Source organism: Nycticebus coucang, chromosome 5, assembly GCF_027406575.1.
Source record: "Nycticebus coucang isolate mNycCou1 chromosome 5, mNycCou1.pri, whole genome shotgun sequence".
Lineage (NCBI taxonomy): Eukaryota > Metazoa > Chordata > Mammalia > Primates > Lorisidae > Nycticebus > Nycticebus coucang.
In genome coordinates this window covers 7,819,212-7,844,486 of record NC_069784.1, presented here as the reverse complement: position 1 = coordinate 7,844,486, position 25,275 = coordinate 7,819,212, and the positions used below count along the sequence as shown (strand labels likewise).

Sequence of the window (25,275 nt, the reverse complement as noted above, 5' to 3'; positions counted from 1 at the left end):
TTTGAGATTTATAGGCTATGCATTTTCTGAGTTTTTCAAATTGTTATAGATTGCCAAAATATTCTCCAATATATTTATTGAGAATAATCTGCATATAGGTGGACCCTGACAGTTCAAATCCATGCTGTTCAAGGGTGAACTACACGTATACATTTGTGTGTGTGCATGTGTGTATGTTTTTCTTTTATTTCAGCCTTTTGGTATCTTTAAGATTAAACTTTAGAGTTTAAATGTGTTTATGCAAGAGATGGGTAATTTGCATTTAATTTAACTGAGAATCTTTGTTCCATTCATAAATTGAGTTTTGTCCAGTTACATTTATTTTACATAGTGGTACATTAGACTTCTACCATGTTAGTTTGTGTTTTCTGTTCATCATGATTTTTCTTTGATAACAGTATTTTTTGCTATTAATTTTCTCTTTCTTAAAACTTTCCCCCTTCGCCTTTCACAACATTCCACTATTACGGTTCTTTGCTGCTTGCATTTACCTCTTGTCTTACTTCTTTGTGACTCTCCTTTGTCACAAAATGTAGTCACCAGCACAGGTGTCAACTTGGACACTTTTTTTCTGTTCATGATGTGGTCAACTTCCCATGTGGTTTCAGTATTTCGCTAGATGTCTCTTGGATTTGACTCTAGCTCTGGGTCCTGGAGTATAGAGTAAAACCAGCTCAGTGTAGAGAGTCATGCACTTTTACATTATCACAAGTTGATTTTATTTAGATATAGAAAAGATTCATTTATGGGGAGATGGCCATTGTGACTAATTTACAAATTAAATTTGTTCTTTGAATTTATGACTACTACTCACCAAAACATCCTTCAAAAGCACTTAAAAGAAAGACGAGGAAGAGGTAAAAGGCAATGAAAGAGGGCTTGCTAGCAGCCCACCACCTGCTCCTCTGTGAATGTGTAGAACATCATGGCATCTGGCTTCTGTGATTTGTGTCTCTGGGGATGATTGGTGGAGCCAAACAACAAGGTGGTGGGATTCACAGTCCCCTCTGGACCCTGTTGCTTTCTCCTATTTTGTTCCAGCACCTTCAGAGCCTTATACCAGCATTTACTGAATCTATGAGCTTAGTTAGATTGTGCACTGACGTTTACCACACCCACCTCCAGACTTTTAGGTTCCCCATCAGGATTGAGAGAACCTGACCTTGCTAGTCACCCCCCACTACATGGCAGCCTACTGAAACTGTGGCTAGTCCCATAAAGAGCTCCCATAAATGTCAAAACATAGGCTTTCTATAATGGTTATTTTTATCTATTAAAAACAAAGCTTGTTTTTGTTTCTTACATGTGTTTTGAAGGAGTGGACAAAAAGCTTCTTCAAACATGATGCTAATCTGAGACTTTCTCCCATGTCCCATCAGAACCCCACATCCACATCTTAGGATTCATATGAGCCTGGTGCAATTTTAAATGCCTAAATATCAGGTCCTGCTGCCCCTCAAATTTGACATCATTAAAACTTAAGCCAGATTCTCCATACAATTGCTTTATTTTTCATAAAGCACAATCTTTTCTCCAGTAATTTGGTCTCAAAATCTCAAATTTTTTCTTCCCTCTGCATCACATATCTGGTTAATTGCTAAGCCCTCTAGATCAGAGATGCCCAACAGAAATAGAAAGCAAGTCACATATGCAGTCAATTTTTACATCTTCTAATACTTGGCAAGGCTCACGTACCTGATAATTCTTTTCCACTGTCACTGGAACATCTCTAGTTCAAGGGCTTGCTTACTAACTTTATTTTATTATTTTTTTATTAATATTAAATCATAGCTGTGTACATTAATGCGATCATGGGGCACCATACACTGGTTTTATAAACAGTTTGACACATTTTCATCACACTGGTTAACATGGCCTTCCTGGCATTTTCTTAGTTATTGTATTAAGACAATTACATTCTACATTTACTAAGTTTCACATGTACCCTTGTAAGATGCACCGCAGGTGTAATCCCACCAATCACCCTCCCTCTGCCCATCCCCCCTACCCTCCCTTCCCTCCCTTTCCCCCTTCCCCATAGTCTTAGGTTATAACTGGGTTATAGCTTTCATGTGAAAGCCATAAATTAGTTTCATAGTAGGGCTGAGTACATTGGATACTTTTTCTTCCACTCTTGAGATACTTTACTAAGAAGAATATGTTCCAGCTCCATCCATGTAAACATGAAAGAGGTAAAGTCTCCATCTTTCTTTAAGGCTGCATAATATTCCATGGTGTACATATACCACAATTTATTAATCCATTCGTGGATCAATGGGCACTTGGGCTTTTTCCATGACTCAGCAATTGTGAAATGGGCTGCAATAAACATTCTGGTACAAATATCTTTGTTATAATGTGATTTTTTGTCTTCTGGGTATATATCTAGTAGAGGAATTATAGGATTGAATGGCAGATCTATTTTTAGATCTCTAAGTATTCTCCAAACATCTTTCCAAAAGGAATGTATTAATTTGCATTCCCACCAGCAGTGTAGAAGTGTTCCCTTTTCTCCACATCCACGCCAACATCTCTGGTCTTGGGATTTTGTGATATGGGCTAATCTTACTGGAGTTAGATGGTATCTCAAGGTAGTTTTGATTTGCATTCTCTGATGATTAAAGATGATGAGCATTTTTTCATATGTCTGTAGGCTGTGCGCCTGTCTTCTTCAGAGAAGTTTCTCTTTAAGTCCCTTGCCCAGCCTGCGATGGGATCACTTGTTCTTTTCTTGCTTTACGTTTGAATTCTCTGTGGATTCTGGTTATTAAACCTTTGTCGGAGACAACCTGCAAATATCTTCTCCCATTCTGAGGGCTGTCTGCTTGCTTTACTTACTGTGTTCTTGGCTGTGCAGAAGCTTTTTAGTTTGATCAAGTCCCAATAGTGTATTTTTGAAGCTGCTTCATTTGTCCGGGGGATCCTCCTCATAAAATACTCGCCCAGACCAATTTCTTCAAGGGTTTTCCCTGCACTCTCTTCTAGTATTTTTATAGTTTCATGTCTTAAGTTTAAATCTTTAATCCAGTGAGAGTCTATCTTAGTTAATGGTGAAAGGTGTGGGTCCAGTTTCAGTCTTCTACAGGTTGCCAGCCAGTTCACCCAGCATCATTTGTTAAATAGGGAATCTTTTCCCCACTGAATGATTTTAATTGGCTTGTCAAAGATCAAATAACGGTAAGTAGCTGGATTCATCTCTTGGTTCTCTATTCTGTTCCAGATATCTACTTCTCTGTTTTTGTGCCAGTACCATGCTGTTTTTATCACTATCGATTTATAATATAGTTTGAGGTCTGGTAGCGTGATTCCTCCTGCTTTGGTTTTATTTCTGAGTAATGTCTTGGCTATTGAAGGTTTTTTCTGATTCCATATAAAACGAAGTATAATTTTTCAAGATCTTTAAAGTATGACAGTGGAGTTTTAATAGGGATTACATTAAAATTGTATATTGCTTTGGGTAGTATGGACATTTTAACAATGTTGATTCTTCCCAGCCATGAGCATGGTATGTTTTTCCATTTGTTAACATTTTCAGCTATTTATTTTCTTAGAGTTTCATAGTTCTCTTTATAGAGATCTTTCACGTCCTTTGTTAGATAAACTCCCAAATATTTAATCTTCTTTGGCATTACTGTGAATGGAATAGAGTCCTTAACTATTTTTTCAGCTTGACTATTGTTGGTATATATAAAGGCTACCAATTTATGAATGTTGATTTTGTAACCTGAGACCTGCTGTATTCCTTGATCACTTCTAAGAGTTTGCTTACTAACTTTAGTTGGTCTATTGCAATCATCTATATACTTATGTTCTACCTTGAAATGAACAAATAGCTCATCTTAGCATTTATTGATTATAACAAGCACTGTGCTTGGTGCTAAGTTTACCAAGAGGGGTAAAATCAAATCCTTGTTCTCATAAACATTGTTGTTTAGCAAGAAAGACAGAAATATATGCAATTAACCATGATACATTGTGATGAGTACTATCATTAGGATATAAATAAAGCTCAGTGGGAACACAGAGGAAGGAAATATTAGTTATGACTGAGTAGGTTAGAGAATGCCTCCGGCAGAAAGTGGCATTTGAAATGGACTTTAGACAATAAGTAGAAAGTTTCCATATAGAACCATATTGCTGAGGGTGAAAGATAAGAAGGGGAAAAAAGAATATACAAAACTCATCTCAGTTTTGGTACATTCTGCATGATACTAACTTAAACTTTGTAAAGAAAAAAAAAGCTCCCAACATTCTCCTCCACTGCTTAACACTTTCATTAGCTGCCCTTTGCCTAATAAAACAGGTGTATTCTTGTGGCTGGCTATTTTAAATGTGGATGTTATTATTGTTATGGTTTGATGAGATCTATAGATTAGGGGAAAATTGCCATGGAAAAAATTGCTACAGTTCCCAAGAGGAGGGGGAATACCACATGCATTAGTCAGAATTTCATCCAGAGTAATTTTTGCCCACTAATCTAGCATCCTGGTCCAGCTATGTTAACAGATAAAATTAACCATCACACCATACCATGCAGAGTTACACAGGGAAGCACAAGGGTAGGTTAGGAGGCAGAGGGAGTGGGGAGGAAAATGTGGGCAAGACCCTTTATCACAATTTCCCTTAGAAGGAATAAGAGAAGCAGATCCTCAAAATCTAGAGCTTCGAGGTCTCTGGGAGGATCACAGAGTTTCTGGGCATAAGCATGAGCCATGGGTTACACAATGTTAAGAAAAAGGAGCAAGAGGAACATGAAAAGAGAAAGCATCCTAGAAACGAAGGAGGAGGAGACTGCAGAGAAATCCAGCAAGAAAAAGAAGAGAAAGGAAAGAAGCCAGTGAGCACAGTGAGAAGTTGTCAGGACAGCCAGCTGCTTTCCTAGCCTTTGGAATATGAACACTCCTTCTCTGGTTTATATCAGTTTTTCTCTGATGCTGCCAGTGTCAACACAGGGGTGGTGGCTGGCTTCTGTGTCAATGTGTTTACATTTCAAAATATTATGGGCACACAAATGTTTTTGGTCATGCAGGTTGCTTTTATAATGCTTGATTCAAGGTTACAAGTGTGCCTGTCTCCCAGGTAGTGTTCATTGCACGCTTGAGGTAGATTTTTGCGTGGGCTCTCCTCCCCTTAGCCCTTGCTTGACTTCCTTTCAGTCTTACTTCCCTCTGTGCACATATATGTTCATCAGTCAGTTCCAGTTTAATAGTGAGTGCACACATGTTTGCTTTTTCCATTCTTTAGACACTTCACTTGGGATAATTGTTGCAAGTTTCATTCAAATTATTGCAAAAGGCATCTAATCACATTTCTTCTTGGCTGAGTAGTATTCCATAATGTACCATATTTTGTTAATTGATTCATGAACTGATGGACATTTGGGTTGATTCCACATCTTTGCAATTGTGAATTGTGCGTCATTCATATTTGAGTGCAGGTGACTTTTTGATAATATGACTTCTTTCCTTGGAAAATTCTTCTAGATATAGGTCTAGGCAAAGAATTTATAAAGAAGACCCCAATGGCAATAACAGCAATAAGAAAAATAAATACATGGGGCTTGATTAAATTAAAATGCATCTGTGTAACCAAGGATATAATGAACAAAGAAAACAGACAACCTATGGGATGGGAAAAAATACTCACAAGTAAACATTGGATAAAAATCTAATTAATAACAAAAATCCACAAGGAACTCAAACAAATCAGCAAGAAAACACTAACCTGCCTCATTAAAATGTGGGCCAAAGACATGAACAGGAACTTTTCAAAAGAAGATAGAAAAATGGCCAATAAACATGAAAAAATGCTCAATGTCACTAATCATTAGGGAAATGCAAATTAAAACCATGATGAGATACCACATCATCCCAGTGAAAATGTCCCTTATTAAGAAGTCCAAAAAGGCTAGATGTTGGTGTGAATGCAGAGAGAAACAAACAGGTGCAAATTAGTACACCCTCTATGGAAAACAGTGTGGAGATTAAACTCAGACTAATTAAGATTAAAAGTCAACCTACTATTTGTATCAATCTTTATCAAATTATAATCACCAAAGCTTAATAATTGTTTGATTTATTTAGCCTATAAATTGGTTTTTATTGAGTTCCTATCAATGTACAAATCTTCCACTTTAGGGTAGGGCCAACCTACGGTACTGTACTTCCTGTCTCAGCAGAGGACAAATGTGGAATGCCTTAGTGTTCCATGTCCAGTGGGATCAACATTATTAGATCCTTGCTAAGTGTCAGCACTGGCAAGACTCTGGGATATAATAATTAGATACCATTCTTTTCTAATGGGAGAGAGGAATACACACTCTGATATCTTAGACAAAGGAGATTTTGAGCAATATCAGAGGAGCAGTGGAGAGACCAATTTGTAGGATGATGCTACATCCCAGTTTTTCTGAAACAGTCCAAATTTCTGCTCTTTTCCCTCTCCCATAATTCTTAGTAACATCTCTTTCTCTATGCATCCTATTTGGATGCAAATTCTGTGGTCACGTTACTATTGCAGGGGTCCAGGTAGGACTTTATGATGTCCAAAATTCACTGGGGCTTCAATGGAAGGAGAGGAGTTGCTGCGCAACACTTGAACAAGAGCAGGCACATTGATACCTTTACTGTGTCTTTTTTATTAATTTAAATTTAATTTTTTACTAAATCATAACTGTATAAATACAATGTGATGATCTGATATACAATGTGGAATGCTTAAATCAAACTGATTCACATAACCATCACTTCACTTATTTATTTTTTGTGGTAAGACATTTATCCACCTCTCACACAGACCGGGGCAGGGATAAAAGAAATTCCAGTGAAAACTTAGCATCAAAACCAAATATTACAAACACAATAATGGAATACAAATATTACAAAACCAAATGTAACTGCTGCCTGGTTAACCACTCAGTGGGCTTGATGTTTATTTACCAGCTCTGATTGTACTTGCTTAAGAAATATGAAAAGAAATGAAAAGTCAGAAAGATAAGCTGTAGTTGTACAGGGGTATGAGGCCATGCTGCCGTTCTTGAAATGAAACTGAATTTTCATGGAAGGTTTTGGGACTTGCAGAAAAGGACTGTGAAACTCTGTTAAAGTTTCATCCATCTGGGGTCATTATAACCTTGCAAGATGGTAAGTACAGAGCCAATTTAGTCAACTGAAAAACAACCGTTTGTTTCCTAGCACAAGTATTTAATCATGAGCTGTCGGGTAAGCCTCCTATTAGAACCCAGAAACGATTACTTGGTGGTAGTAATTGAGGAATATTTTTTAAAAAGAGAATGAAATAACTAGACTCAAGAGAAAAGAGTTATGCTTTAGCAGGAAAAAAAATGAATTAGAGGAAATGAAAAGGGTGAAGTGCTGCTGTTGCCTTTATTTTACTTTTTAATGTTTCTCTTGCTAGTCTCTCTCATTTCGTACATATGATGCAGGCCCTTCTCCCCCTCTAATCCCACTATTACCTTGTATTTATACAGTGCTTATCTCCTGGAAGCTCCCAGGCCTACCTCTAAATCCAGCCACTTTAGAAAGCATTGCTTAACAAAAGGGGGATGCTTTTATTCAATCAGTCACTTCATTAAATGTGCAGGATGCAGCTTGGAGCTGGATTTGCCTTAAGTCTTTGTGCAGTGGGCCGCACACATGCATGTCACAGCTCCACACTGCCCAGGCAAAGGGAAACATAAGATTATGATTTGATTTTGCAAGTGGGAGCCAAGCCTACTATCATCCCTTTCCTTCAACTGTGATTCAGGGAGATGTTTCTTTCTAATCTGCAAAGAACAAGCCACCGGTTTGCTGATTTACCTTCACATCTTTCAATGCCCGTAAAATATGTCTGTTGGGTGTCTCTCTGTTTGGGAGCACTTATTTCCAACAGGCAGGACAATTTGCTTGAATTTGAACTCTTTAATTTTCTCCTCCATTTATACTTTTCAGACTGTTTGGAGAATTTCATTTCATCAGATTTATTTTCTCTGAAAAGAATTGAATTAAAAAAAAAAACCTCTCAGGTGGAAGGGAATCGTTTGGGGGATGGAAATATTTTAATAGTTTGTTCAAAAAAATTTGTTGCAGCTTTATTATTCTTTCAAACTCAACTGTCTTGGACCCACTGAAAATTGAACTCTCCGTATTTTTCTTTTCACTAAACATTGATTTTTAGGAAAGTGACATAGATGAGAAGCAAAGCCTGGTTCTTAATGCTAGAGGCCTACAATGTTCTCATTTGTCCTTCTTAAAGTTTGTTGACCCTCCCAAACTTTCATATTGCTCAGCCCTCTTCCTCTTTTCCCTTTTCTCCTTCTCCATTTAGAGATCAGGCTAACATTAATAAAGACACTTTAGACTCTCAATTAGGATCTTTGATGCCTAGGATCAATGCCTAGGATCTTTCTTTTAATTTTTGGTAAATAAGTTTATGAACATTTTTATAAATAAATAATTTAAACTGGGTGATGCCACAGATTATCAAATAGGTTTACATGGTAATTTTTAAGAAATTGTTGGGTATGTTGTCGATACAAACGGTATTAACCATATAGTTTTTTCTCATTGAACTGAATGCCTCTTGAGATACTGGATAATTCCAGCCTCATAACAGACATGATCACTCAGCCTCAGAGTGACCATAGAAGGAGTCGATGTGCCCATCTTCCATTCAGATGGCATAAGCCCAGAGAAGGATATGTTGTCCATGTTAATTGTACAGGTAAAGCAGTCAATTAGAAAAAGCTATTGCAGGCAGCACCTGTGGCTCACTGAATAGGGCACCGGCCCCATATGCCGAGGGTGGCCGGTTCAAACCCAGGCCCGGCCAAAACTGCAACAAAAAAATAGCCGGGCGTTGTGGCAGGCGCCTGTAGTCCCAGCTGCTTGGGCTGAGGCAAGAGAATCGCATAAGCCCAAGAGTTAGAGGTTGCTGTGAGCCGTGTGATGCCACGGCACTCTACCTGAGGGCGGTACAGTGAGACTCTGTATCTACAAAAAAAAAAAAAAAAAGAAAGAAAAAGCTATTGCTAAATCACATCACTGTCGATTGAAATAAGAATAAAATGATGTCACCAATATTTATTTCATTCATTTGAATTTTTATTTGAGAATCAGCTAAAAGAACCAAAAGCATTTCCTCTTAGCCCCTTATAGACATTTTTATAGGATGTAACAAACACACATACTTACGTTACATATAGAAAGCCAAAATGTCTATGTTACAGTTATGTAGAAGGATCTATTTTGTAATGGCCTTCACTTTTTGTGCATTGTGTAAATTGCCACTTTATAAACGTTTCACTGCTAGGTATGTAAAAGTAGCCTTTTAAATTCTTTATATTATAATTTCATGTGAAAATGAGAACTCTGATTAGAAAGTAGTTAATAAACCTCATTTTTCTTTTGTTTATACTAGAAATCAAGAAGTATTTACAAAACATCGCCACATAGTAATGCAGCTATTACAATGATCTATTTGGGGAAAAACGTACACCTAGCTTATGATAACCCAGACTTCCGGGATGAAATAAAAGTTTACCAACAGCACTGTGGTGGGGAAAATCTTTGTGTCTACAAAGGCAAACTGCTTGAAAAAGGTACACATAAAATGTTAATTTGTTTTAATTGCTTGGAGTTGATATTATAGATAAGCTGTTGTTGATATAATATCAAAATGACTTCAATCACTTTATGAAATTATGCATATCCAGAGACTTATAAACCAACTGCCTAAAAGTAAATCTTGATTTACTGCTTCGTGATTGAAACTGAAACAGCAATTATTCTTGCAGATTGTGGAAGAAAGGATTTAGAGTGATTTAACCTGGTAACAGATTAATTTGAGGGTAGAGATATATGATCATTAAAATGTTGCATGAATAAGCTGTCCCCCAAATTACAAGTTAACTATTTGGCTTGCCATAGTGAATTATACCATCCATTATTCTAAGAGAAAAATACCAGATTGGCAATTTGTTCTTCAGAGGTATGTTGAGATAAAATCACAAATCTAATAAACTTTGGGGTGAAATCATATCTAAATAACTTGGTGCAGAATTTGGCTAAATAGTTTTTAGTACATTTCTGCTTTCATTTGATTGTAAGTCCCTGTTTTTCAGCATAAGATGATTTTTATATTCGATATACATTTTCACAAATTGTCCTGTAGTGTTTTTTTTCCCCAACATTTAGCTCAGGGGAACAGTGGTGAAACAAAAGAGTGTTTACAAGATTATTTTTGTTATTTCCTTGCTTAAGAAACTGTGTTTAGAAAGTAATGCTGCTTTTACTAATCAAAAGAAATATTTATGTTTGGTTAGTGTTAATATAGCCTGAAGAATTAAGGGAGGATTTGGGGGCAAACTTGGGATTTTTACTATTGGTCTTTCTGATTTCCCTCGTCAGTCAAAAACAACTACCCTGTTTCCATGAAAATAAGACAGTGTCTTATTTTAAGGTGTGCTCCTAAAGATGCACTAGGTCTTATTTTCAGGGGACGTCTTATCTTGTCTAATAAGTAGGTCTTATTTTCGGAGGATGTCTTATTCTTGGGGAAGCAGAGTTTTAATTTAAAACTTTTCAAGTCCTTAAAGAGAAACTGTAACTACATAAGTAGGAATTACATATTTAAAACTTCCTGACATAAAAAAATATGAACATTTGAAGGTTAGTTTTAACTTAAAATGTACTCGTACTATGATGCTCAATCATGGTAGAAATTATTTTTCCCATCTTACATGTTTGGTGGAAATGTAATTGACTTTTTCTCATTTTGCCATAGCACTGCAGAGCTTGTGCCTTCCATCTGTAGATGAGGAAAATGAATCCATGGGTAGGATGGCTGTCCAGGGTTACACTGTGGGCAGAGTCGAGAGCAGATTCTGGCCCCTGACTAGGTGCAAGACCCCACTCAGTTCTCTGCAGCCTCAGTGAGCTATTCTCAATAGCAAAGGGTTTCTTACCTTTTTCATAAGATGAGTTTGAAACCCTAATAATAGTGACAAAAATACATATTGTCATTTTTTAAGCATAACTTTTAGCTATTAATTTAGGGAGAATGATGAAACTAGCTGTCGGCTAAAATTGAAACTGACCTAATAAAATTATCCTGGGTCTTAGATTACACTTTATTTGACCAAAGGCATATATAATATCTGTTTGACTGCTGGGAAAAGTGGTAGCTACAAATGGAAAAAAGTGAGGTTTAGCTGAATGATTCTCTGGTAGACAAGATACATTTTGGGATAAGAGTGCAGAGCCAAGGGTGATGGGGGAAGGGTGTGACTGGCTCAGTTTTATTTTGCACACATACTGATGCTGGACCTTGGTGTTGTGGCATCAAACAGTCTTGATTAATAGGATGCAATGGAACCTTAAATAATTAAATCCTGTCCACATGATAATCTTGTCTCAGCTTGCCCTTGATTGCCAGGAAAGTAATTGTTCACAATTAAAACGTTGTGTGGTGCGGAGCTGACTTGTGGTTCAGTAATCTTAGTAGTTTAGTTGAACTGAAAAGACTCTGCCCTTTGTACAAATCAAAGCTGTGCATGATTCAGTGAAATGTGAAGAGGTTTTTAGAAGATTTCTATTCAAAGAAAAAAGATGGAGTGTAACATTATTCTTGGTGCACTAAACTCATTAAAATGTGGCATTTGTTAATTTGTCTTGCTTCTATATTAGACATAATAATAAAATCAATTATTTAGGAATGCAGCAAGTAGATCTTTTATTCTCACAGTCATTCATGATGTCTCACAGTTTGATTTTAGATGTCAAGCTACGAGTTGATTGTTTATTACATATGCCTATGAAGTTACCCAAGTATTTTCTGCTAGTTGTAAAGAGAACTGTTTCTTCACAGGCATTTTCATTTGCTGTTTTTATCCTTACAAACAAGACAAACCTGGCCTCTCGGGTTCATGTGGGTGTCAAGAATGAAGTAACATTGTTTTTCTGCCCTCTTTTAATTTCTTCCTTTTCTGCCCCATATTCCAGTATTTTCATCACCTGGTCCTGGGGGCCTGTCTGCGCTCCTCCCGGCTCCCTGGCAAGCACGCCTTCTTCACTGCCCCACACTGCACTTATCTTGCCTTTGGTTGTTGTATTTCCTTTTGTCTGGAAGGCTCTCTCTCTTCCCTCCTTTTGTTTTTATTCTTTATTTTATAAAGTAAATTTATTTCAGGTTAGTGCGAGAGTACAATCCAGGTCAAAACATTGGATTTTTTTTTTTAGCAACAGCGCTTAACTCTGTAGCCCTTGGTAGTGTGCTGTGGCATCACAGCTCACAGCAACCTCCAGCTCTTGGGCTTAGGCGATTCTCTTGCCTCAGCCTCCCGAGTAGCTGGAACTACAGGTGCCCACCACAACGCCCAGCTCTTTTTTGGTTGCAGTTTGTCTGGGGCCAGATTCGAACCTGCCACCCTCAGTATATGGGGCTGGTGCCCTACTCAATGAGCCACAGGTGGAGTCCCTCTTGTGGTTATGTCCCACACATGACAGGTGTGCCAGATACCCCCACCCTGTGCCCATTCAGTGAGAGCACCTCAACCCCTCTCCCCCGAACTTGAACTGAAATGAGTTTTTCTCCTATGTGGGCATGGATCAGACCACCTGCTGGTTTCATATTAGTACTGAGTAAATTGGATAATGGCTTCGTTTAGGATTCAGATTAAGGCTGCACATCTGTCTCAGCTGACTCCTATTCTTTTCTACCCCAAGGGCTCATGTCTTTCAGTCTGTGCTCAAAACCGGAACAGTCACTGTACTCTGACTTAAATGAACTGTTTTTAAATTTTTTTTACATATATATGTTTAGTTTTTAAAAAAGCTTTATTGTTGTACAAATTTAATAACATAAATTTAACTGCTATAAGTATACAATTCAGTGACCTTTAGGGATTATACGGAGTTGGGCAGCCATTGTCACAAACCAATTTTCGAACATCTCCGTCTACAGGAAAAGTTTCCTTGTGCTCATTGGTTGTTAGTTCCCGCTCTCCTTGTTAGCCCCAGGGCAACCATGGTTCTGCTTTCTAACTCTACAATTTTCTCTTTTGGACATTTCACATAAAGGAAGTCTTCCAGGGGGTAGTACTGTGTCTTGCTTTTTTGACTGAGCACAGCGTTCTTGAAAGTCCTGTTGACTAGCCATGGTTGCTCTCTCCCTATACTGCTGAGTAGACCCCATGACATGAATTTATAGTAGTTTTAAAATTTATTACCCAGTTGGTAGGCATTTGTATTGTTTCCAGTTTGGGCTTATTATACATATTCATTTTATATGAATATAAGCTTTTATGTAGACGTACGTCGTTGTCATTTCTTTTGATTAGAAGTAATTTTGATATTTTTTCCTTGAGTATTGTTCATACTCACATGTTTCTTTGCATGTCTTTGAGGTTTTTTTTTTTATGGAAAATTTGATGTTGTAGACAGGGTAGTAAAGCTACCAAAGCTACTGTGAATTCTGGATTCTGACTTTTCCTTATCAGATGTTATTATTGTTGGTGGTTTAAAACATTTTTTTGCTTTGTTGTTTACCCTTTTAGTAACTGACCTAGAATACACTTGTGAAATTTATCTCCCATCACCCTGTTGTATAGTCAATGATTTTTCCTTTAAATTTAAAAAAAAAAAACCTTTTTATTTTTAGGCTGGTCTTCAAGGTTGTCTCTGTTTTTTTTTTTTTATTGTTTATTGATCATTCAGTGGTTTTTCAGAGTTGGGCAGGCTTAGACACCTTGGGACAGTGAAGCCTCCATTATCTAGCAACAGGTATATTTGCAGTGTATTAGTTTCCTGGGAATGACATAAAAAATGTTCCTCAAATTGTGGCTTAAAACAAAGAAATTTATATGTACACATATTTGGAAGCCAAGAGTTTCTAATCAAGGTGGTTGGTGGAGACACACTCCCTGAAAAGCTTTGGGGAAGGCAGCGTCCTTAACTCTTTCACCTTCTGGTGGCTCTGGTTTCTGGCAATCCTAGGTATTGTTGGGCTTGTAGCTCCAGCATCCCAAATGCTGCTGTCTTCACATGAATTCTTCTCCAGGTATCTCTGTGTGACTCCTCTCCTCTTGTTATGAGAACATAAGTCATTGAATTTAGAGCAAAACTTAAATCCAGGATGACCTCTCTTTATCTTCCCTAATTACATCTGGAAGGACACTATTTCCAATAAAGTCACATGCTGAGGTTCTGAGTGGTCATGAATTTTTGGAGGACATGATTCAATTCACTACAGTGGGTTGCATGTATTCAAAATTTCTGGCAGTTTTCAAGACTGCTCCAGTGTTTGTTTTCTACCAGGCTCTCTTGTGTTTCCTCCATGCACAGGTGAAAGCTCCTCGTGGCCTGGGGAGTCTGCTAGGCTTCCCGTTAACTGGGGATATTGAGAGAACTCACTGAATGCCTCTGTGACCCCCAGTTGCCTGTATCCCCCTGTTAAGCTTCTGGTCTGTCCACTGGCCTGTTGCTTGCCTTAATGTGCACTAGAGACTGACCTTTCCTGTGAGCTTACCTCTGAAATTGCTACTTATTACTGGTAATGCCACAGGCTAGGGCTTTTCATCTTCTGCTCCAAATCCAGCCACCCGCTCCTGACACTGAAGCTGCTGGTTATTCACGGCCTGTCCTACCCTATTAGAACTACTCTGGGGAAGTAGTGGCAGGTGGATGGGGTGAGAGTAGTCCCAGGCAAGAATCCCACAGATTTCTACTGTTTATCTATAGTTCAGCCATTTTTTATAAATAAATGCTGCTCAGTTTGTGTTCAGTCTTTGGTCCAATTCTAGAGATGACAATTTAAGGGGTTAGAATTTGATGACCTCACTCCAGAAGTCTTGTTTATTGATTTTTTGCCTCTCCTGCTCAATTATAACTTCTTGAGAAAGGACACTACATTTGATATTTCTCAGTATTTTTCTCTTTTGTGCCTAAAATAGCACTACCCACTGTCAGTGAACAATGAATGAGTACATTGTACAAGTGCTACACAAAGGCTTTCTAATATGTGCATTATGTAGTCTTCAAATCTGCTTTATGAAGTGAATAGACAGGGACACAGTCTCCTATCCCCATCTCCCTCTTAAAGATGAGAATTCTGAAATGCAGCAATGTTGAATGACTCACCAAGGGACCCTCAGCTGGGTCAAGGAACAAGGCCTTCTGGTTTCTGGTCTCTCTTCTTCTCCCTGCTCCATGAGGAAACCATGCAGTCAAGGTTGGCAGGTGTCACTATGTTTTTAAAAATACAAAATTGTAAAAATAAATAACAAAGAAGTAACAGCAGAGGTTGCCGATTCTTGTTCTATATGCTTGGAAAAAAGAACAAAATAGAATAATAGCTGGGTAGGCTCTTCAGCTATGTGGGCATCAAATACCTTGAACAAAGTATCACTTATGGAAGTTGATTTCCTGTACCTATTTGCAACATGTCCTTGGCTGTTCTCCCTCCTGGACTGGGTACCTGGGGAGTTATGGGGCATGATAGTGCAGTAGAATGGGTCACAGTACGTGATAATGAGAGCAGTCAACTTGCTTCCTAGTCACCACCTGGGGAGTTCATTTATCATTAAGACAAGTGGACTTTGTGTCTTAGTTTCCCCAGACGCTTTTTTTTCTTTGCTTTTTTTTTTAGTTTTTACTTTCCTAGTGTGTTTACTTTCACATGACAGATACTCTGGTATAAATGATAGAATTGCCTTTTTAATAACTTTATTCTTTAGAATGAATTGGATCTGACTTAGAAATACTTCGGGCAGCAGAATGAGGTATGCACACAGTGTTTCATTATTTGGGGGGAGTCTTCAATGCCGTTGTCCCAGGACCTGGGGAAAATAAGACTAGCTTTAGCTCTCATGGATTTCACAAATATTTAAGGCACCAAACATCTATATTAGGGTTCTAAAAGCACAGTCCCTAGACTGATAGCATCAGCATCACCTGGAAAGTTCTGGGATAAGGCCCAGAAATCTGTTTTGTTTTGAGACAGAGTCTCATTCTTATTGCCCTAAATAGAGTGCTGAGGCATCATAGCTCACACCAACCTCAAACTCTTTGTCTCAAGCCATTCTCCTGCCTCAGCCTTCCAAGTAGCTGGGACCAGCAGTCTGTGTTTTAATAAACCCTCCAGGTGATTCTGATGCACATTGAACTTTGCCATATTTTAATAGATTGTAGTAAGTACAACAATAGGAAATGTGTACATATTAGAAAGGTGAAAATTGTTAACTCTATTATTGTTAGAAGCGAAACAATCCAGGGAGGGTCTTTTTTTCTTTTTTAATAAGTTTTCATGAGAAGAAATATTTTGAGTAACTCTGTAAAAAGCAGGGTTTATCTGGCTTGGGATTAGTGCCTCTAGGGTGGGACCTTTTCAAAGAGCATTATAAAGACTTGGAATGATTATAAGCTATTAATTTTAGGCAGTGTTATTAATTTATTAATGGAACTTTGGGATGGGTCAGGGAGAAAGAAGAGATCTCAAATTCAAACACAATTGAATATGGTTTGGAGATGAATAAGTGCTTCATTCATATATGTTTTAGGATATTTAAAGTCACAGCTAAAAATTAAAAATTTTAAAAAGGCATTACTGGCTTGGAGCCCATAGTTCAGGGGTTAGGGTGCCGGCCACATATATCAAACCCAGCCTGGGCCTGCTAAACAACAATGACAACTGCAACAACAACAACAACAAATAGCCAGGCGTTGTGGCAGGTGCCTGTAGTCCAAGAGTTTGAGGTTGCTGTGAGCTATGACGCCACAGCACTCTACCAAGGGTGACATAGTGAGACTCTGTCTCCAAATAAATAAATAAATAAAAGGCATTACTGAGCCCACAGTAGCCTTTTGTTATTAGCACTTTATTATTAATAGATAGCATGGAAAGATAGAGACATAACATTTAGAGAGATGTTTGGATTCAAATTCTAGCTGTCCCACTTATAATATTGGGTAAATTATTAAACTCATCTAAGCCTTAAAATTTCCTCTCACCTAGAAACTAGTGATAGAAATATTCCCTCTTCCCTATGTAACACACCCTAGATAATCATATATAATGCCTGCCATGGTAAGTGTTTATATAATGTTATGTATGATTATTTTATTACAAATCAAAGGGTTTTATAAAGACTTAGAGTATTTATTATTAAAAAAGTAATAAAATATATTCTATGATTAAAAATTGTTCTCAAATTAAAAGATGATCTAGATCATAATATTGTACTTATAGAAAAAGTCACTTAGAAGATGTTAGTTGATTCTACTCATGTATTTCTTTTTTAAATTCCAGAGACCTTTCAGTTTATTTCCAAAAGGCACCATGGTTTTCCCTTCAGTCTCACCTTTTTCCTCAATGGGATCCAGGTGAACAGGTTAAGCTCCTGCTGTGAATATAAGCACCGAAAAGGTTCCAGACTCGGAGGCAAACGAGGATACTTTGGATTTGTGTGTGTTGAGAGATCATCTCCTTGCTACAAGTATGTGAGCAAATGTTCTTTGGTGGAGGGCAAGTTTTGATACATTTTTCTTCTAATGCTTCTCTAATGCATTTGTCTGCACAATTTGCTAAGAGAAATCAATATATAAGAGCCTAAAGTATATAACTTAGGGTGGTTTATTATAACCCTGAGTGTTGTATTTTAAATTATAAGACATAATAAGATTTCCCAGATATATTACATAACAGAGATAAAAGCTGGTGGCATTTTAAACTATTCCACTTCCTCTCTCTCCCTTTCTTCATATTGCTTTAAGACCTATTTCTGAAGGGAAGGAGATGGGGATTTGTGTTTTTTGGTTTCTTCTCATTCCTCTGAGTAACTGATTTTGGACTGAACCCTGAAGCACGTGCCAAACATCTGACTTACCTATCGTTGGGTACGATAGGTCACGCGTTTTAGAGGTGTGCCTGTACTATGGGGTGTCCCAGTTGTCATTTGAAGGCCCCTAGTTTCAGTCTGGTGCACAAGAAGCGTGATAAAAGTCCAGTTTTGACTGCAGCTTGCATACTGGGCATCTGGTTTGAAATTAGAAGTCTTGCTTGTGGACTTTTTTTCACTTTTTTTCTGAATGTTCTCATAGAGAATTGACTAGATACCAAACTAGAATACAGGGGTGAACCAGCTACAGTGTCTCCATGGAACTTATTCTGATGGGGAAAGGCAAATAACATATCAATAAACCAGTAAATATATGTAATATAGTGAGCACGATGAACACAAAACAAGGTCAGGGAGAGACAGAGAATGAGGCGGAATGAGGGGATGAAGGGTGTGAGTTACATTGTGCAGAATAGTCAGGAAAGGCCTCTCTGGTAGAAGGTCTTTGAGTAGAAATCACGCACAAACAGTGTCTTCCTCCATAAGGCATTTTAGGCAGAGAACCGGCACACACAGAGGGTGTGAGGCAGGAGCATGCCTGGTGTGTCTAAGCAAGGTCAGAGCAAGAGCAAGGAATAAAACAGCAAGGTCAGAGGTGGTCAGAGAAAGCGGGGCCAAGCCCTGCACCGTCCAGAGGTCACTGCAAGGACTTCAGCTTTTATTCGGAGAAGGATGGAAAACCTCTAAGTCGGTTTTGAGCAATGACCTGGCCTTATTTGACAGTAACTCCTATGGAAAAAACCTACTAGAGGGGTTTGAGGAAGAGTGGAAACTGCTCTAGTCTAGAGAAGAAATGACGGTGAACTGAGCTAGAAGTGATTAGGTTCAATATATATTTTGAAAGTAGAACTTATAGACTTTACTGATGGATTAGATGCAGGGTATGGGATGCAGGGGGTGAATTAAAGGTGCCTCAAAATTAATGGTCTTAGCAACTGGAAAAATGCCCAGTTAACAGGACTGCAGATGAAGCCATTTTAGGAATAAAGGGCGTTTGGGCTTGGAGACATTACGTTTGAGACATCTATGAGAGGCGCAAGTAGAGCTGTTGCACAGAAGTCAGATGCAAGAATCTGGGGTCAACTGAGAGGTCCAGCCCGGTGAGATAAATTTGAAAATGGTTTGCATATAGATATGGCATTTAAAGTCATAGGATGGGATGTGATTACTTAAGAAGTGAATATAGATAGAGAAGATATCTGAGGAATGAGCTCCATGTCACTTTGCTCCAGAAGTAAGGGAGATAAAGAGGAACCAACCTGGGAAGGAAAGCTAGTGATTAGAAAGAGAACCTAGCAGCTTGGCACCCATAGCACAGGGGTTATGGCACTGGTCACATACACCCAGGCTGGTGGGTTGGAGCCCAGCCTGGGCCAGCTAAACAACAATGACAACTGCAACAAAAAATAGCTGGGTGTTGTGGCGGGTGCCTATAGTCCCAGCTGCTTGGGAGGCTGAGGCAAGAGAATCACTTAAGCCCAAGAGTTTGAGGTTGCTGTGAGCTGTAAAGCCACAGCACTCTACTGAGGGTGACATAGTGAGACTTGGTTCTGGAAGAAAAAGAGAAGAGAAGAGAAGAGAAGAGGAGGAGAGGAGAGGGGAGGGGAGAGAAGAGGAGAGGACCTAGGAAGAGTAATATCACAGAAACGAAAGAGTAATTTCACAGAATTAATACTGAAGGATTCAGGTCAGGCTTCACTGGGTTGAACATACAGACAGATCCAGTCAATCGAACTGAGGATACAGCAATGACTTGGCAGCGTGTTGGTTAGTGATGATGTTGGCCAAGTTATTAGAGTGGGGAAGTAGGAAGTAAGTTTTATTGGCATCGGTTTAAGAGATAGAGATGAACTAAGGCCAGAGACCACGGACAACCTTTAAAAATGGTTAGTTGTAAGGAAAAAAAGGTCAATGGGATGGTAGCCAGGAGAGAGAATGTAGGGAACCATGGGACTTTTTTATTTTTTAACATGGATGATATCACGTTCATACGGCAGTAAATAGGATCGAGAACCTAGAGAAGAAAAGCAGTTGATAAAGTATAACATAAAGGGGGAAAGTGGTTAAAGAGACTAAAGAAGATGGGACGCAGGCTCACGTGGAGGAGTCAGCCTTAAGAGGAGAAGCGCTCCTCCCACAGGATAGGAGGAAAGTGGGTGTGTGAGCTACAGAGAGTACGCTGGGCGGGGAGGGGTGCTGGGACCCACTGGTGATTGTTTCTATTTTCTCCAACCAGAAATAAGTTTATCAGCAGAGGATAAGACTGAGGGAGGAGGGGCTGGAGGTTTTAGGAGAGAGATGGGTGTGAAGGAATCGTGCGGAGAGTGGGAGGGTACATGGCTCAAGGCAAGGCAGAACCTGTGCCCAGCTGTCCTTGGGGCCCCCTGCATCTGTCTTCCAGGTCCACCTCAAGTAGGCTAACTTCATATTTGTGGGTGAGTCATTTAACTCACTTTTGTTGTAGATCAGGTTAATAGTCCAGTTGCTGTGGTTTAAACGAGGCAGGGTAGATGGGCCAGTGCTGGAGCCTTGTCTGGCCTCGTTCCCGGGGAGGCTTCTGAGGTTATCCCAGAGGTGCTCCGCTGCAGAACTCCAGTGAGAGTTGAGAGCTACCCCCAGGAGACGATCACTTTTTTTTTGCTATGTGCACAATGATACTTTTCACTTTTCATTATTTTAAGGGATGTACATTCTTTCCTTCCGTTTACTCATACTGAAATTAGTCTGAATTTCTTTAAAAAATTCTGCTCCCTGGAAAATTTTGCAATGAGGGAATGGATGGCATGGTGCAATAAGACAACAGGGGGGTCTGTATCTAGAAGTGGTTAGGAATTGCCCATTTAAAGACCTCAGAAAACAAACAAACAAGGGGAGCAGTAGTCACTTCCAAAGTGTAAAGGTTTCACAATTGTACTCACCCCTCAATCGTGGGGACTGTTGGAAGAGGCATCGAAGTCCAATAGGCTGTCAGTGCGTAGTAGAACACCCATGTCACCCACTTTCTTCGTCCAATTCGCCTCAGCAGATGGGCAATAAAAAGTCTGTACATATGGTGAGGAGCATCCAAGCCTTTACACAGCCACAACATAAGCTGAAAGTAACAGTGTATCAGAGACTCCAAATCAATGGATTTGGTGTTGTCTCTGATGAGGAAGAACAGTTAGAACAGAAAGCCCTGTTAGTCCTCAGATTCTGGGAAGATTCACGACACCTTTCTTTCAAGGAGAGCAACGTGCTAGACATCGTTATTACCGTCAGGAAATATTTACCATGCTTAACACAGGTACAATAAATATATTCTTATCATCTCATTTTTTACAGCCTGGTAGCTACCTTGAGTGCAAATCCTGTTAGCTTTATTTTATGAGGAGGTATTGAAAAGTTAAGTGATACAACTCAGTTCTCATATTTGCTTTTTGAAAGCATTTATAAAGATCAATTCCTATGCCATTTCTAGACTGGAGATGGCTAAAATTCAGTGAAAGCTAGAGTTTAAGAAATTGCCCTTGGATTTGATTCTGATTTTATAGATTATTCCTATTCCTCCTGGACTGACAGGTCTTGACGGCATTCTGATTCCTTTTCACTTACCCAGGTTAAATTATTCAGTTATCCAGTAGTTATATAGTGGGTGGGTGTGGGAGGTGTAGTTCTAGAGAAGAGGAAGGTGGGGACTGACAGCTTCCAAATACCAGGTCATGGATTGTCTCCAGGCCCTTCCAGAAACTTCTTCAGATTGTGTTTCTCAAGAGAGAGCATAAATGTTTGCTCTGGTAGTAAGCCCAAGAGGGTTCCATTTGTCAGTGTAACTAGTCATCTTTACTGGTCGAATCATAGTTAGTAAGTCATGGAATAACATGGTTGTGCTTCAGTGTGAGGTGGTGCTGAGCTGGGGTTCAGCTCCATCACTGACCTGCTGGTGTCCTTGGGCTGCTGGCATCTTTAAGCCTCAGTTTCCTCATTTGTAAAGTGATGATGATAATTATCTGCAAGGTAATGAATTCCTTAAGACAATAGATACAGAGTGCCCAGCAAAGAGTTTGGCACAAAGGGAGTGCTCAATAATCTTAACACTACCATAATCCTCACTTAGGTTTACACATAACAGGTACATATATATGTGTGTGTGTGTGTGTGTGTGTGTGTGTTTGTGTGTGTGTTTACTGGAATTCTTATTTTGATGTTACCTTGAGAGATAGACAAAAAAAGTTATAGAAGACAATTTGTTCACATTACTTTTATTATAATTGATTTAATTTTTTTAATGTCATAATGCATTCAAATTTTTTGCATGTTTCACCAGATTTGACTTAGAATGGCTTTATAACCTCTGTAAATAATTGCCATTTTCAAAGAACAAAAGCTTACTGCCAGTAAAAATCACCATAAGATTGTAATACCATCTTCAAAAGGCCGTTCTAAAAGCAATAATGGTAATACTATTAAAATAAGGGTGCAGACTCGTGAGTTACTTAGAGGACGTAACGGCATTTGACTGTATGCATTTCTTAAAAAATCAATCCTATTTATTTACTCAATGTTGTATGTAAGTCTTTTATTTTTGTTGTTGTTGGAATAATAAATTATCAAACACCGAAAGGCATTTTTATCCTCTGATTATTTTAATATCAGCTTCCCTGTGCCTATAAACTTGAATTATTTTGTCACGTAATTCTCACTTAAGAATAGATATATATGTTTGTGTATATATTCACATACATACATATATAAAATTATTTGTATAGCTATTAATATATCTATATATGCTGCTATAAGACAAAGATATGCTTTCTGGCACACATTTCAATTTGGTAGAATAATTGTTGGTCAATGACTTGTTTTCCTTCCTGTTTATTATTGTGGGTAAAATTTTACTGAGGTTTTTTTGTGTTCATTTACAAGATTTTAGTATCAATAAAGAAAAAATAATTTTTTAAATTAACCTCTATGTACGGTAATAAATTTTTTTGTATCATCCCTTAACAGAATAAGAGACAAGTGTTTTAAAAAGCTTTGCAGTTCCATGGTGCTGCGCATAAAGTTTAATAAACGTTTTATGTTAACATTTTTCATAGGTGCATTATTGCAATGGGCCTTGACAAAAAGCCAACTTCAGCAAGATCTAAGAAAGAAAAGATCATTGAGAAAAGAGAGGAAGGGAGGAAGGGTGAGGGGACAGTGAGGAAGGCCGGAGAGAACATGACACCAAGAAGAAATGAGATCAAGGGGGACAAAACCTGCATCTCAGATGTTTTTTCAACTCAAGAAATAAAAACAAGGAACAGAGAAGTGGTAACTGCTATGGAAGAAATGGAACGTAAAGAAAAACCAAGACCAGATGTTTGGGACAATGCCCAGGACACTGCTTTAAAATATGGTAATCGGTATCACGGGGTGCTTTTGTTCTCGCTGCTGCTGTTCTGTTTAGGTCTTTAAAATGTGTTTATCAAAATTTGCAAAAATACTCCTTAAATGTTGTCCCTCAGTTGTGGGCTTTAGAGAATTCTGTGACATGGTGGGGAATGCCTGATCACACTCCTCTGCTGGATCTGGAGGCCACGTCATGCCACTAGAGCAGGGTCCACCTTACGCCAGAAAGGTTGGAGGTGCTGGTTGTGGAAACGAGGAAGGGAAAGTCTACATCTGTGGGAGTTCTGTTGACTTCTTCTGCAGAGGCCATTTTGACCAAATAGAATTCTGCCTGTGTTTCTAGTTTTTGGATGTACTTTGGTGAAATTGATGCATTGTTATACATCAGGTTAGGTACGGCCATGATTATATGGCGATAGGATATTATGCAGCTAAAGGCAGTTGACATAGGCTTAATGTCCTGGAGCCTGTCTGCAATTTTTGGCATTTTCTTCTTTTCTGTATTCTCTCCTCTCTCCTGCCTTTCCCTCCCTTTCTCTCTCTCTTTACAAACACGTACTCACACACCCACACACACACACACACACGCGTGCACACACACAGGCCTACCTTGTTTTATCATGCTTCACTCTATTGTGTTTGGTAGATACCACATTTTTTACAAATAGAGGGATGTGGCAGCCACATGGAGTAAGTCTAATGGTGTAATTTTTCCAAAACGTGTGCTCACTTTGTGTCTCTGTGTCACATTGTGACTATATTTCAAGATTTATTGTTGTTACTGTATCTGCCATGGTAATCTGTGACTGGTCATATGGATGATACTACTGTAATTGTTTTAGGGTGCCATGAACTGCACCTGTATAAGAGAGCCCACTTAATATTGTGTGGGTCCTGAGTCCTCCACCAATCAGATGTACCTTCATCTCTCTCCCTCTCCTTGGGCCTCCCTATTTCCTGAGACACAGCAGTGCTGAAATTAGGCTGATTAATGGCCCTGCGATGGCTTGTGTTTACATGAAAGGAAGAGTAGTGTGTCTTTCACTTTAAATCAAAAGGTGGGACTGATAAAACTTAATGAGGAAGAATGTCAAAAGCCAAGGTAGACTAAAAGTGAGGTCTTCTGCCAAACAGTTAGCCAAGCTGTGAATCCACAAGGAAAGCTCTTGAAGGAAATTAAAAGTGCTATTCCAGTGAACACATGAACAATGAAAAGGCAAAATGGGATTATGGTTGATATGCAGAAAGTGTATTGGTCTGGATAGAAGATTAAAGAATTCCCTTAAACCAAAACCTAACCCAGAGCAAGGTCCTGACTCTCTTTAATTCTGTGAACTAAAGGCTGGGAGAGGGAAGAAAGATGCAGAAGGGAAGTTTGAGGTTAGCAAAGGTCGGTTCATGAAGTTTAAGGAAAAAAACTGATGTAGAATGTGCAAGTTATCCGGAAGATCTTAGCTACGATACTAAATGGTGACTGCATCAAACGTTAGATTTTCAATGTAGATGAAACAGGTTTATATTGGGAAAAGATGCTGTCTAGAACTTTCATAGTCAGAGATGAGAAGTCATTGGCTGGCTCAAAGCATCGAAGGCAGGGTGCCCCTCTTATTAGAGGCTAATGAAGCTGGTGACTTTAACGAAGCCAAGGCTCATTTATCATTCTGAAAGTCCCAGAGCCTTTAACAATCACATTAAATGTACTCTGCCTGTGTTCTGTAAATGGAACGATGAAGCCTGCATGGCAGCACATCTGTTTATAGCATGATATAATGAATATTTTAAGCCAACTATTGAGACCTACTGTTCAGAAAAAAAAGATTCCTTTCAGAATATTACTTCTCATTGATAAGTCACCAAGAGCTCTGATGGAGATATACAAGGAGATTAATGTTTTCATGCTGCTAACACAACATCTCTTCTTCAGCCCATGGTTCAAGGGGCGAATTCAGCTTTCCAGTCTTATTATTCAAGAAATACACTTTGTACAGTGAGAGGTACCATAGAGAGTGATT

At 38.7% G+C, this 25,275-nt stretch overlaps 1 protein-coding gene across 2 annotated transcripts in view; it reads left to right on the top strand.

The window, feature by feature from the left end:
* ERICH3 (glutamate rich 3) overlaps positions 1–25,275 on the top strand; it is a 125,933-nt gene that overhangs the window by 51,423 nt on the left and 49,235 nt on the right. For both annotated transcript variants that reach the window (XM_053592748.1, XM_053592747.1), the window contains exons 8-10: positions 9,421–9,601; positions 17,305–17,491; positions 22,969–23,270. In XM_053592748.1, the coding sequence (XP_053448723.1) occupies positions 9,421–9,601; positions 17,305–17,491; positions 22,969–23,270 (670 nt within the window). The remainder of the gene's footprint in view (positions 1–9,420; positions 9,602–17,304; positions 17,492–22,968; positions 23,271–25,275) is intronic.